The sequence below is a fragment of the Lithobates pipiens genome, unplaced genomic scaffold (assembly GCF_037356315.1).
Source record: "Lithobates pipiens isolate NorthernLeopardFrog02 unplaced genomic scaffold, aLitPip1_a1.2 Scaffold_18, whole genome shotgun sequence".
In the NCBI taxonomy this organism is placed as follows: Eukaryota; Metazoa; Chordata; class Amphibia; order Anura; family Ranidae; genus Lithobates; species Lithobates pipiens.
Genome location: NW_027507758.1, coordinates 292,191,217 through 292,206,507, shown reverse-complemented (window position 1 = coordinate 292,206,507; position 15,291 = coordinate 292,191,217). Strand labels below are relative to the sequence as shown.

At 46.4% G+C, this 15,291-nt stretch overlaps 1 protein-coding gene across 1 annotated transcript in view; it reads right to left on the bottom strand.

Moving 5' to 3' along the window:
* SLC22A16 (solute carrier family 22 member 16) overlaps positions 1–14,620 on the bottom strand; it is a 109,875-nt gene extending 95,255 nt beyond the window's left edge. Inside the window, exon 1 of the mRNA XM_077487117.1 lies at positions 14,236–14,620. Within this exon, the coding sequence (XP_077343243.1) occupies positions 14,236–14,273 (38 nt within the window). The 5' untranslated portion in view covers positions 14,274–14,620. The remainder of the gene's footprint in view (positions 1–14,235) is intronic.
* Positions 14,621–15,291: the final 671 nt, after the last annotated feature.

Here is a 15,291-nt window from a genome sequence, read left to right as displayed (position 1 = left end):
ACAGTCTGCTAAACACTAACACACAACCTGCTTGGTCCACAAAAGTTTTTATAAGGACTGGTAACTTGGTATAGGGTGCTACGGTACATAGGCCTGAGTGCGTTACAGTCTGCTGTTCTGTAAGGACCGCTATCGGTCCACAATACATAGGGTTGCCGTGCACTACTGCTGACCGCTGCCCTATACTGCAGCAGTCCTTCATTGGTATAGGGACTGACGTACAGTCTGCTAATCACTAACACACAACCTGCTTGGTCCACAAAAGTTCTTATAAGGACTGGTAACTTGGTATAGGGTGCTACGGTACATAGGCCTGAGTGCGTTACAGTCTGCTGTTCTGTAAGGACCGCTATCGGTCCACAATACATAGGGTTGCCGTGCACTACTGCTGACCGCTGCCCTATACTGCAGCAGTCCTTCAGCGGTATAGGGACTGACGCACAGTCTGCTAAACACTAACACACAACCTGCTTGGTCCACAAAAGTTCTTATAAGGACTGGTAACTTGGTATAGGGTGCTACGGTACATAGGCTTGAGTGCGGTACAGTCTGCTGTTCTGTAAGGACCGCTATCGGTCCACAATAGATAGGGTTGACGTGCACCACTGCTGACCGCTGCCCTATACTGCAGCAGTCCTTCAGCGGTATAGGGACTGACGTACAGTCTGCTAAACACTAATACACAACCTGCTTGGTCCACAAAAGTTCTTATAAGGACTGGTAACTTGGTATAGGGTGCTACGGTACATAGGCTTGAGTGCGGTACAGTCTGCTGTTCTGTAAGGACCGCTATAGGTCCACAATAGATAGGGTTGACGTGCACCACTGCTGACCGCTCACCTATACTGCAGCAGTCCTTCAGCGGTATAGGGACTAAGAGTTTTGTCACAGGGTCATTTAAAAAATGACATGCAGAGGAAGAGGCAGGCCCTTCCGCAGGGGTGGTAGGGGTAGGGCAGGAGCAACAGGCTTGAGCCAAAGTGGGAAGTTGCAGAAGGTGCGTTCAATTACTTTAAAGGATGCACCAGACTTGGTTGAGTGGCTCGCTCAGCCTTACTCTTCTGCACCCTCCTCATCCTCTCGATCTGCACCCTCTTCTTCACTCTCTGCTATGTGCACCCCCAAAGACACTACCACCAACAACACGACCACCACCACCACCACCACATACCTTCCGCTTGAGTCACTGGAATTATTTTCCGATCCATATCAAGAGGACATTTCTGATGCGCAGCCACTCTTGGTATTGGATCAGGAAGAGGAGGTAGCAACAAGCGCTACTCAGCAGTCTGACGCCAGTACCCAGATCAGCCCAAGGAGGAGGTTGGTCCCCGGTGTTGCTGCCTACTCTACTTATAGCGGTGGGGAAGGTGACGTTGATGATGACGTGTCTAGTGATGTCACGTGGGTGCCCACAAGAGAGGAAGAGGAGGGGAGTTCAGAGGGAGATATGGACCAGCAGATAGGGAGGAGAAGCAGCAATGACTTACATTGCACAGCAGGGACAAAGCAGACTGCAAATGTATCAGGAGCGAGTCATCGACCATGTACGGTCACATCTGGCGCTCCCAGGACACCGGCACATGGCTCCGCAGTGTGGGCTTTTTTTAACGTGTCCGCTGCTGACAATAGCGTTGCCATCTGCAATCTTTGCAGTCAACGCGTTAGTCGCGGTAAGCCCAATACTCACCTAGGGACGACCGCCTTAAGAAGGCACATGAGCAGCCATCACCGAGCCCAGTGGGAGCAACGGAACACACAAAGCCACACTGCAGGCTCTCACCGTCCAGCCTCGTCTTCTACTTCTCCTTCTCCTCTCTCCTCACAATTGTCCTCCACTCCACCTTCCATCACGCCAAGCTCACATTTTTCTGCAAAAAGGCAGGCTTCCGTGGGCCTAATGTTTGAGCGTAAAAAAATGATGACGCCGGATAACCCTCTTGCCCAACGGTTGGCGGCTGGCTTGTCAGAACTCATAGCCCGCCAACTACTGCCATATAAACTGGTGGACTCGGAGGCCTTTCGCAAATTTGTGGCCATTGGAACACCACAATGGAAGGTCCCAGGAAGGAAGTATTTCTCAGAGAAGGGCATCCCAGAGCTATATGGCCATGTTCAGCGGCAAGTGAATGTATCTCTGGCACACAGTGTCGGTGCCAAGATACATCTGACCACAGACACGTGGTCTAGCAAACACGGGCAGGGAAGGTATATCAGTTTTACTGCCCACTGGGTGAACCTTCTGACGGCCGTCAAGCATGTAACCCGTGGCACCCGTGTAGATTTGGTTTTACCGCCACGGATTGCATGCAGGCCTGACTCTTCTTCTCCTCCTCCTACTCCATCCTCCTCCCTCTCCTCCTCAGCTGCCTCCTCCTTTTCCGCTGCTAGCGTCTCTTCCACTGCACCGCCCAAGCTCCCCAGAACCTATTCCACATGCCAGGTGAGACGTTGCCATGCCGTGCTGCGTCTGTTGTGCCTGGAAGCAAAGAGCCACACTGGCCCGGCACTCCTTTCAGCTTTGCGTTCACAGGCAGATGAGTGGCTAACACCGCTCAATTTGACAGTTGGTAAAGTGGTGTGTGACAACGGTGCCAATCTGCTTAGCGCATTGAAACAGGGCAAAATCACGCACGTGCCGTGCATGGCACACGTCTTAAACTTGGTCGTGCAGCGATTCCTTGTCAAATACCCTGGGGTCCAGGACATCTTGCGGCAGGCAAGGAAAATCTCGGCCCATTTCAGAAGATCTTACACGGCCATGGCTCGCCTTGCTGACATTCAGCGGCGACACCATCTGCCGGTCAGACGTCTTATTTGCGATTGCCCGACGCGATGGAACTCAACCTTCTATATGCTTGATAGGCTGCTCCAGCAGAAACGTGCAGTTAACGTCTACCTGTATGAACTCTGCGAAAGAAACGGTTCTGGGGAGCTGGGTTTTTTTTCACCGCGCCAGTGGCTGCTCATGCGCGACACATGCAGACTTCTGCGGCCATTTGAGGAGATCACCAAACTGGTCAGTCGCAGCCATGGCGCCATCAGTGACATGGTACCTTATGCCTTCTTTCTGGAGCGTGCATTGCGTCGTGTCATTGATCAGGCTGTGGAGGAGCAGGAGCGGGAAGATGAGGAAGTCGCAATGCTGGATGAATTCCCAGGGGGGGCTACTCTATCTGAGACAAGTCAACAACAGGAGTCTGATGAGGAGTCAGAGGAGGATGGTGCCGGGGCGGATGAGCAGGAGCAAGAAGAGCATGCTTTAAACCTTTCTGGGATCCCTGTTGTGCGAGGATGGGGAGAGGAGAATGAAGAGGACGACATTATCCTGGATGATGAGCAGGAGCCAGGCCACCACACCGCTTCCACTTTAGTGCAAATGGGGGCCTTCATGCTCCAGTGTTTTAATAGGGACCCCCGTATAAAAAGCATGAGGGTCAAGGACCAGTACTGGGTGGCAACGTACTTAGACCCCCGGTACAAACACAAAATGGCGGAAATGTTACCGCCGTCGCAGAGGGCTGTCAGAATGCAGCACTTCCAGGCCTTGCTTCGAGAAATGCTGCATTCTGCTTTTGCGTGCGCTGGCAGAGGAGCAATTCCCACTCCCAGAGAAGGATTTGCGGGTACCAATCCAACAGCGCCTGCAAGAAGAGGCCGGTTTGAAGATGTGTTGGTGACTTCGGATATGAGGTCATTCTTTCAGCCGACCCATCGACAGGTGTCATCCGGATCCAGCATCAGGGAACGCCTAGACCGTCAGGTGTCCGACTACATTGGGTTAACGGCCGATGTGGACGCTCTGAGGAGTGATGAACCCCTAGACTACTGGGTGGGCAGGCTTGACCTCTGGCCAGAGCTTGCCCAATTTGCAATCGAACTGTTGGCTTGCCCCTCATCCAGTGTCCTGTCCGAAAGGACGTTCAGCGCAGCAGGGGGGATTGTGACCGATAAGCGTACTCGCCTAGCTCACCACAGTGTTAACTACCTCACATTTCTAAAAATGAATGAGGCATGGATCTCGGAGGAATTCAACACATGTGATCAGTAGACCATGTATATGTCTATAAACAATTTTTGGAATCAAGCACACAGACCTTCTTAATTCATTTGGCTCACTTCCCTGACCCAAAAAAGCACACCGTACTATATGCCCCTACCCTCCTCTTTGAAGAGGTTGAGCGGTGTCATATTTCTACTGGGGCTGCTTATTATGAGGGGTTCCCACCATCCCTGTGCTGTGCTGACTTCCTCCTGGGTGTTCTTATTATGAGGGGCTCCCACCATCCCTGTGCTGTGCTGACTTCCTCCTGGGGGTTCTTATTATGAGGGGATCACACCATCCCTGTGCTGTGCTGACTTCCTCCTGGGGCTGCTTACGGTGCTGCTGTCAGCGCTGTATGTCACGGAGCTGCTGTCAGCGCTGTATGTCACGGAGCTGCTGTCAGCGCTGTATGTCACGGAGCTGCTGTCAGCGCTGTATGTCACGGAGCTGCTGTCAGCGCTGTATGTCACGGAGCTGCTGTCAGCGCTGTATGTCACGGAGCTGCTGTCAGCGCTGTATGTCACGGAGCTGCTGTCAGCGCTGTATGTCACGGAGCTGCTGTCAGCGCTGTATGTCACGGAGCTGCTGTCAGCGCTGTATGTCACGGAGCTGCTGTCAGCGCTGTATGTCACGGTGCTGCTGTCAGCGCTGTATGTCACGGAGCTGCTGTCAGCGCTGTATGTCACGGAGCTGCTGTCAGTGCTGTATGTCACGGAGCTGCTGTCAGCGCTGTATGTCACGGAGCTGCTGTCAGCGCTGTATGTCACGGAGCTGCTGTCAGCGCTGTATGTCACGGTGCTGCTGTCAGCGCTGTATGTCACGGAGCTGCTGTCAGCGCTGTATGTCACGGAGCTGCTGTCAGCGCTGTATGTCACGGAGCTGCTGTCAGCGCTGTATGTCACGGAGCTGCTGTCAGCGCTGTATGTCACGGAGCTGCTGTCAGCGCTGTATGTCACGGTGCTGATGTCAGTGCTCTGTATTACGGTGCTGCTGTCAGTGCTCTGTATCTCCTGCACCCTCTTGTTTGCCTACCCTGGTCCCTGACCTTCCCTCTCCTCCATTGCCTTCATTAGCTCCATAGTCCTGAATTGTCAGAACAATTTCCCAAATAAAAAAAAAATGCTTGTAGTTATCGATCCCAAATTCACCTCATACATGTATTATGCTATTGTCCAGGTGGTGGGACTACGTGCTACCCCCTAATAATTACCCCGTGGCCGCAAATTCGACCTAAAGGTTTGCGAAATTCGCCTCCCATTGAAGTCAATGGAGCCCGCGGCGAACGGTCGTTTTCGCGAACGTTTGTGTCCGTTCGCGTTTCGCGTTCGCGAAACGTCCCGTCGGAAGTTCGTCCATCACTAATAAACAGTCAATGACCAGTAATATTCGTTACATTTCTAGTAGTTTACAGAGATTTTGACAGTGTGTGACCATTGACCTCCACCCCATATATTGTGAATCCCTGCAAGGGACCCGTCAGCTTTGCCGTTCCCTTATCCAGGGGGAGAGCGAGTATGACACTACACATATCCAGTTCATAAGGAAACTCGAACCTGTCACAAAATAGATGGAGAGTACAAAAAAAAACAGGGAGAAAGGTACCATAAATGGAGTGGAAAGAGTAGACAAACCCCAAACATAGAACATGAAGTAAACTTATACAAAAAAAAGAAAGAGAAAAAAAAAGCTCTCTCTAGTCATATAGCCACTCCCATCATTGAGAAAGGTGTTCATATCATAGTGTGTACCATTAGGTGTATCCCGCTCAGTGCTCCATCATCTTTCTACTGCACCACGCCCAAAGCCAATCATCCCATTAGCAATCTATCAAGTGCCAGTTGTGGGGGGCCACATCCGGCGATCCCAACCAACACTGCCATATACTGTAGAATTTATTGGCCGATTTCCTGTGCTGATAAGCATTTTTTTCTCTCACAAGGTTGTTGTTAACCTGCTGGATCCATTGTATAACCCCAGGTACATTGGCCGAGAGCCAGAGACGGCCAATCAATTTTCTAGCCAAGTAAAGGAGCCTCGTGAGCGCAGTGTACACCAAGGGGGTATACAGGCCCTCATCGAGACTACCCAAGAGGCATGTCAATGAGTCTACTGCCAATTGCACCCGGAAAACATTATTAATTTTGGCCACAACAGCATTCCAGTACCTTACTAATTTAGGGCATCTCCATAGCATGTGGAGCAGGTCCCCCATATGGGCCTGACATTTTGGGCAAATAGGAGTGTCTCTTCTTCCCCACTTATGTAGCTGCTCAGGTGTGCGGTACGCACAGTGTAATATAAACAAATGAGACAGCCTTTGAGCTGCAGATACAGACATCACCGGTCCCACCTCCAGGATCTGTTCCCACTGTTCGCCGTCAATAGGGCCAATATCTCTCTCCCACTTTTCTTTACATGGCAGAAGGTCAGGAGCTTGTATGTGTGAAAGTAGCTGGGTATAAAATCTGGATATAGCCCCTTTTTTCTCTGATTCGACAAAGATAGAATTCAAAAATGCAGAGTCGTTCAAGCAAAGGTCAGACTGCCTGCCCTGTGCTTCCACTGCATGCTTTAGTTGAATATATTGGAAATAATGGCCCCCGAGGGGCGGAAACTCCACCGACAGGAGAGGGTATGGCTTTAGCCTAGGTCCCTGTAAGATCTGACCCAGAAACCTTATGCCTGCTCTCCTCCATACTGGATGCTTGGGAACCCTAGCCAAGGCTGGGTAGTGTCTATTGCGCCAGATGGGGGTATAGCTCATGTAACCCGTCACTCATAGTATACTCCTGACTTCCCTCCATACGTTCCTCAGTAGTTGAGTAGTAGGGGCGCCCGGTGGTACATTAGGGAATCCCATTTCCATATGGGATAGGGCTGTGTAGGTTTCAGTCTGATCCAGTAATAGTCTCTTTGAGGGGTCCCTGTTTGTCTCCAAGTCCCAACCCATGAAGTGTTGCAATTGGGCCACAAGGTAATACAGCTGTTGGTTCGGAACAGCCATGCCACCCCGATCCTTAGGGTATTGTAAGATAGTCAGTTTTATGCGTGCCACCCCACCCTTCCATATAAGGGCTCTAAAATTCGATTCAATGCGCCTGAACCAATACTGTGGTATCCACACTGGGGCGTTATGCAGGATATACAGCAGCTGTGGGGCCCAAATCATCTTAGTGAGGTTTACACGCCCGGTCACCGAGAGCGACAGACTGCACCAGCTAGCTTGCTTTTGTTGAAATTTGCGCAATAGTGGTTTAAGATTCAGCGTGATATAGTCGCTCGGGTTTCCCGTCACCACTATGCCCAAATATTTGAAAGTGGTAACTACAGGTATATGTGAAAGATCCGCGGCCAATGGCCCTGGTAGGGTATCTAATTGCAAGAGAGCGGACTTGTGCCAGTTAATGGCAAAGCCAGAGAACTGACCAAATTGGTCAATCAGTGACATGACCGCCCTCAGGAAACCTGCGGTATCACCTAAGTACAGTAGTGTGTCATCCGCGTATAGTGAAATCTTTTCTTCCTGACAGCCGCGATGCAAACCGACTATGTGAGGTGACTCCCTCACTCTAGCCGCCAGAGGTTCCAAGGCTAGGGCAAACAGCAGGGGGGAAAATGGGCACCCCTGCCGCGTACCCCTAAACAGTGGAAATGCCTCAGATAGGGTGTCATTAATCCTCACTCTGGCCATAGGGGCCCCATACAGCAGCTGCACCCAAGAAATGAATGTATCACCCAGCCCAAAACGCCACAGTACCTCCCACAAATACTTCCATTCCACGCTGTCAAAGGCTTCGGCAGCGTCAAGGGAGAAAACAGCTCTATTGTTGGGATTGTCAACTGGGATTTGTGTATTAAGAAACAGTCGTCGGATATTCAGTGATGTGGATCTAGTTGGGATAAAGCCGGATTGGTCTGAATGCACCAGGTCTGCCACCACCCCCGACAGTCTAGTAGCCAGTACTCTAGCCAAAATCTTTACGTCAGTGTTGAGAAGTGATATGGGTCGATATGAGTCAGGCTGTAGAAGGTCTTTATCAGGCTTAGGGATGACCACAATGATGGCCTCATTCATGGAGGCGGGTAAACCACCCCCATGAAGGGCATCATTCAGGGTGGCCAGCAGAGTGGGAAGGAGAACATCTCCATATTTCCCATATATTTCAGTGGGTAAGCCATCCGCACCTGGCGACTTGTTGTTCGCCAGCTGCGCCACAGCCAGGAAAAGTTCCTCCAGAGTTATGGGGACGTTAAGTGCGGCCCGGGCCTGTTGCGACAAGTACGGAAGGGAGAACTGGTCCAAAAATTGGTCCAGTTCCTCCTTCGAAGGATGGGCCTTATAAATCCCTGAAAAAGTCAGAAAATACGTCGGGAATGTGACTTTGATCTGTAATCACGTCTCCTACTGTATTTCCGTGCTGTCCTGTTGGGCTCTAGCAATCATTGCAAGCAAATGACCAGTATTCTCCCCTTCATTCAAATATTTTTGTTGGAGAAAAAAATGTTTATTCTCCGCGGCTAACACAGAGACCTGTCTATAAAATACCTGTGCTTCCTGCCATCTACGCTCTGAGGCAGGACAGGGATCAGAAATATATATTTCCTCCACCTTGGCAGCCTCCTGCATCACTATGTTCTCCCATTCTTTGGTGTTTGTTTTAATGAGGGTGATTTGTCTAATGATCAGTCCTCTCAGATGGGCCTTCAAGGCATCCCATACCACCATAGAAGTTGCCGATCCCCGATTAATCTCCAGGAACTCCCGAAGAGACAAATCAGGTTCTGGGAAGAGAGAAAGCCAAAACAGGCTCACCTTCCACAACTTGCACCTAGGGCTAGGGACAGCGTTGATACGAGCACATAGGAGAGAATGGTCTGAAATGTTGCGTGGAGCATACATCACCGAGGTGGTGAGAGAGTGTGCCAGGTCATTACCCAAACATAGATCAATTCTAGATAAGCATTTGTAGGACACCGAGTAACAGGAATAACACTGAGTTGCAGGGTTCAGGTCCCTCCACACATCCCGCAAACCAATCTCCACCAGAAACCTGGCAAAGGGGGTGGGGCCCCCCCGTGGGGGGTTGCCTCCGGTCCCAGCTTTAAATTTGTCTATATGTTTGTCCATAACATTATCAATAAACAATATTTAAGTGGACGTATTTATATCAGCACAGAAAAATTAGAATTCCTAATTCCAATAAATTACAGCATTTCTCAGAGAAACTGGAGAAAAAATGATGTAAACAATGAACTTCAAAAGAGGAGAAGGGATAGAGAGGGAAATGAAGCAGAAGGCTGAAAAGTACTTTGTGGGGATAGAGGGATTCCAACTCCACCTTCCTTTCGTCCACGTGATGTGCATAACTAAAGATAGCCATAGGCAGCCCAGCTGAGCAGGAAGGCCCATGTGTGGCCCCTTACGCTTGACAGAAGTTGATCTAGCATTCTACTTTTAGAATTTTTTTCTTGATCAGCGACAGCAGCCAAAGGGCTGCAGATGCTGATCCGTGTATTCTGAGTGTGGAAAGTCCCTGCTGTCTCAGTTCTGTTAATTTTTTTTTATCAACCTGCTGGCTAGTTGAAAAAAAAAAAAAAGATCTACTGAATACAAACTCAAATATGTGTCTACCGGCACAAAAAAAAAATGATATCTAAAAGTGCAAAATATTGTGATACACCCCTGCTAAAAAATCAGTTTGCTGCAGTCAAATATGGTTCCACTTAAAGTGAAAGCCTAAATAAAACAAAAAAGATTTTATGCTGACTGCGCTAACTTTTATACTTTATAACCCTATACCCAAACAATACATTACTATGTAAAATATCTCTGTAAACAAAATATCTAGAAAACACTGTGAATATATATATATATATATATATATATATATATATATATATATACCATATATGTATAAATATATATATAAAATATCACCACTGTAAAAAAAATTATATATATATATATATATATATATATATATATATATATATATATATACCACTGTGAAAAATAAATAAATATAATACCGTATTTATACATGCATGTATCTAAGTAATCCACCCGTGTCTATATTTCATGTGCAACTTTTGTCGCTATTTATACAGAAAATGTCCAACGTTTAGGTTGGTATCTGAAAACCAACATATAAATAAATCCTTCTTTCAAATTTTCTGCTGTGAAAAAAAGTTCTTATATCCGTGATTCTGTGCGTTTCATCCACAAATCCAGTGACAACACCACCACCATAAAGCCCCATACACACTATCAGATTGTCTGCTGAGTTTTTCCTTCAGATTTACCAAAACCATATACTATGAGGACAAACCTTAGGAGTTTCAATGTGTATGCAATCAGGCAGGCCCTTCTACTACATAGTTTTGGTAAATCTGAAGGAAAAACTCAGCAGATAATCTGATAGTGTGTATGGGGCTTAAGAATTAGCCACTCACCAAATATTATTGTGAAAATCGCCTTTGGTTCATTGATAGGGATAACCAATCCACTCAGGGTCTGTGCTGCTCCCAATTTACCAATCCCCTCAGGGTCTATACTGCTCCCAGCTTACAGGTATTAAACAAGGTTCACCCCATAAAAAATGAACAGCAATCAATGCGCAGTATATCTGTACATTTATTTATGAAAAAAGTAAAAACAAGCCATATCACTCACATTCCCAAGTGCCTATAGGTTGGCACTAAACCTTTCCAGCAGTTTGAATGGGTTTAGATGTGTTAGGGTATTGCTGTGTCTCTATTCTCCCAGCGTGCGTCCCAAGCCTCACTATCATTACCCGGACGTGACGGTTTGTATGTCCCAGCAGCCTCTATGCATTTCACAAGTAAATTGCGTCATCAGGAAGCTATCTACTGTATGTCAAGCTTTAAAGTAGTTGTAAAGGCACAAAACATCTTCTTTGAGCAGCAGCCTCCCCCCCTCGACCCCCTAATACTTACCTAAGCCCCATCTCGATCCAGCGATGTTCACAAGAGCCTTGCCGCTCCAGGAACTCGAATTCCTGATTGTCTTTTTGCAGCAATCACAGCCAGCAAACCGAGGGGGCTGGGCTGAGCCACAGCTCCATGTGTGAATGGACACACAGAGGCACAAGCTGATTTCTATGGGGGCGCCCAGCATGAGGGAGGTACCAAGAGTGCCGGCGTGGGCCCAGAGCAGAGGAGAATCCAAGCTGCTCTGTGCAAAACCATTACACAAAGCAGGTGAGTATAACAGGTTTGTTATTTAGAAAGGAAAAAAAAGCAAGGCTTTAATATCACTTTAATCTAGTAGAAGCCATCATAGGAGAGGTCATCTGGAGAAACAGAGTCAGATTCTTGAAGCCAAGTTTCAGTACTGGCAAGTAAGTTAAAGGAGATAAAAAGATCATGGACAGGTGTAAGGTTGTTACAGAACAGGCATTTCAGGGAGCTCAAGAGAAGGAAGGGGGTGCTATAGGAAAGAGGATGAAAGTTAGTTGAAAGTTAGTTGAGGACCAGAGTTAGGGAAAGCAGGAGGGTGAGGGAAGTAAGGTTGGAGCGACATTTATATGCACATAACAGAGTGTCTTTGAGGTTAGCTTGTGGGTTCAGAATTAGCATGAGGTGACTGCAATAATAAGGGATTGGCAGGCATGAGAGTGATATACAATATATAAGATGTGGGGTGGAAAAGAGAGGTAAATGATAGAGAATTTAGGGAGAGAGGTCATTTTTGTGATGAGAAAAGTTAGAGAGAGCATATTACAGGGTGGGGGTAGAGCTGCACGATTCCGGCTAAAATGAGAATCACGATTTTTTTGCTTAGAAGATAGATCACGATTCTTGCGGCGTAACATCATCTTTCACATTAAAACAAAAACAAATTGGGCTAACTTTACTGTTTTTTTTTTATTCATTGAAGTGTATTTTTTACCAAAAAATTGTGTTTGAAAGACCGCTGGGCAAATACAGTGTGACATAAAATATTTCAGCAATTGACATTTTATTCCCTAGGGTCTCTGCTAAAATATACAGTATGTAATGTTTGCAGGCTCCAAGTAATTTTCAAGCAAAAAATATTGATTTTAACTTCAGAAACAAGTGTCAGAAAAAGATTTAGACTTTAAGTGGTTAAACTTCCTGCAGTTGTTAAAAACTTGGCAGACTGCCTGGATTTTTTCTTTACACACAGAAGTTTATCCCTTTGATCTAAGGCCTCATTCCCACGAGGCAGATCCGCTGCCTCGGAGTCCGCCTCTGCCTGCCAGCTCAGCGGAAGATCTCTCCGTTCATCTTCGCTGAGCCGGCTGATGACAGGTCCCTCTCTGCTCACTGGGCGGGGAGGGGCTTGTCGAGCGCCGCTGGTTTCTATAGAGAGATCGGATGAAAATGTCAGCATGTCTGTTTTCATCAGATCTCACCCGATCCGATCCGCCAGTGAGGGATCCGGACGTAGGGCCATCCGTCTGCTATTGGCGGATCGGACCGGGTTGAATGTCAGTGGACATGTCACTGCTGATATCCGTCGCTCCATAGACCAGCATGGAGCACCCGTTCAGGTCTGCTGTCAAAACTGACAGGTGGACCTGAATGGTCCGACAGTGTGAAAGGGGCCTAAGAAAGAAGAGTTAGTTACAACGTTTCAGGTTAAAAATTTGGCAGACGGCGCAGGAGGTTTTCTTTTGACAGCTGAGTGAGTAGATACAATAGTGATCACCAAGGGGTTGAATCGAGATCACGATTTATTAACAATTAATTGTGCAGCTCTAGGTGGGGGGAGCAAAAATTTGATTTGGGAAGAAAGAGCTGCATGGAAAATACAAATGCAGTCCCATTGAATTGTAGCACTGGTGTTTGTAGATATGTTCTGGTTTCTGCCTTAGTTAACCTGACATTATGCTCATGTAGAATTTATCACTTTGGTAGAAAGTAATCATTTTCTTAAATCTGCAGTTTAAAAAGTTAAATCAGTAAAGGTGTATTCCATGGTTGTTCTCACACTTTCTTTGAAACTGGATATTATAGCTTTCGCTATACTTCTGGCACTATGACTATGAGAGCTGCAACTTTTATATATGAAAGCCGCTGTGTATTTTGTCTACCCAATTCTCCCCTCATCTATTCACAGAATGCTTTGTATTATTTTATTAGTTTTTTCCTTTGTTAAGATTGATCTGTCTTTAAAGGTGTTTCTGGGCAGAGCAAATTATATATTGCTAATGCCATGGTAATTTGAATAAACTAATAGAAATAGTGATCAGATGTTCCCTTTAAAACTATTATAAATATTTTGCTATGCTGGTAGCTATAGTAAGCAGAGCTATCCTAAGCCAGCCATACATAGATCGAAATTCTGCCAGCTCAGCAGGGACCGAAACAGTTACCTGAGCTAGAGACCAAACCAACTAGTATGGGCTACTGGTTGTACACAAGTCGGATTTTTCTCAAAAGATCAGTGTATGCGGCTATAGCCGGCAACACTGATCATTGTAATCTGCCGCCGGGGAAAAGCTTCCCGCTAGCAGAATACAATAGCTCAGTGGGAGGGATTCCCTCATCCACATCAAATGCATGGATGGGGAAAACTATTATTTTATTTTTATTTTTTTTCATTTAACTTGCTGAATCATGTATGGCCTGCCTTAGTCTGCATCAAATAAATATGCATCTGGCCATCTGTGAAATGTTCATGAAAATGACATTAATGTGCATCGATGGCCTTCTGAAATGCCAGGGTAAATAAAATACAAATGAAGGTGTGCTGTAGGGTAATAGATAAAATGAAATAGTTTTGAAGGGAAAATGCTTCATTATATGTAGGAATTTAGAGTCAATAGTATTGTATTGTTAACTCATAATACAGGTTCTAAGCAAATTCGTTTGCACTTTACATAGCAGAGCCTGGATTAATATTATGCATAGTCATAGTGGTATGCTTTCAGGTTATTTTCTTACACTGCCTCTCTGTTAACTTTCTGCTAATAGCCCCAAATCCCAGAGCTAACAATAGCCCTCTCTTCTCATATAAACCGGTACTATGTAGCTATAGCACTGCCTTCACCTCTTACAGACCATACTATCTTATAGTGAGCACTCTTATAAAACTTTCCTGTTCTAAAATAAGACCTTTTCAAAGTATTTGCGATTTCTAAAATTCCAGCATAACCCCCCCCAAAAAAAAAAAAAAAATGTTACGAATAAAATCAGCTTACCTTCCAAAATGGCCCACATGATCGAACAGACCCTCCATGCCCTGGCTGCAGCAGCAGTGATGTGGCGTACAGCTTGTGAGTTAATTCTGTTTATTCAGTTGGCATGATGCTTGAGCCAAGTTTTGTAACTGGGTTGACTGGGGGTGATCTCAGTTCGCACTAGGGATATAGTTCCGTTGTTGAATGCCTTCTTTTCTTGTAATCGTGCCACTTGAGTAAATTATAACTAGGCTTGTTAATACAGTTGTAAGTCAGAGATAAATGTGATGTGAGACAGCGTAGCCTTAACTGTGTGATTGTAAGCGTGTTCCATATGAGAATTTGCAGTTGGACATGTGTGTTTGTTTGAGAGGGTCGTGTGGAGTAAGGAGCTCCTCCTCCCCCTATTAGTTTACTGAGTGTGCTCCAGACTCACACTAAAAGGATTGAATCAACACATTGGAATGAATGTAACTGCAAAGAATCTGTAGTCACTGTAAATATGTAATAAGATGACAGGGAGGTCTTTTGAAACCCATACTTTGTACAGAGAATAGGGAAGTAGTGCTGAACATCATGTTATTCTAAAGCCGGGTACACGCTATTCGTTTTTTTTTTTTGTGCAACTCTGACGGTTGCACGAAAAAAAAAACTGTCAGCTCCAGTCAGAGAGACTGTACTAACCATGCAAGGTTAGTATAGCAATCTCCCCCACTGAGTTGTTGTGTTCTGATGGGGGATGCCCCCCGCCCACCAGAACACTACATAAGATCTCTCAGCCAGAGCTAACAGAAGCCGGATGAAGGGCCAGCTTCTGTCAGACAGAACGACATACACATGGGAAGAATGTCGGCCAGTATTTATTGTACCAACAAATGTCTCCCAAAATTCTGCCCCTGTGTACGGTCTTTACTTTCCCTCAATTCACAAATCATTACCAAGATGGTAATAATAAAGTTTCCTGTTTATTCTTAAGCAGTCATGGAAGTCAGCACATTTAACAAAAGTCAATTTAGAAGGGATACAGAGGCATCATACATTTTATCTATCCAAGGGGTTTCAAGGGACTTCTGATGA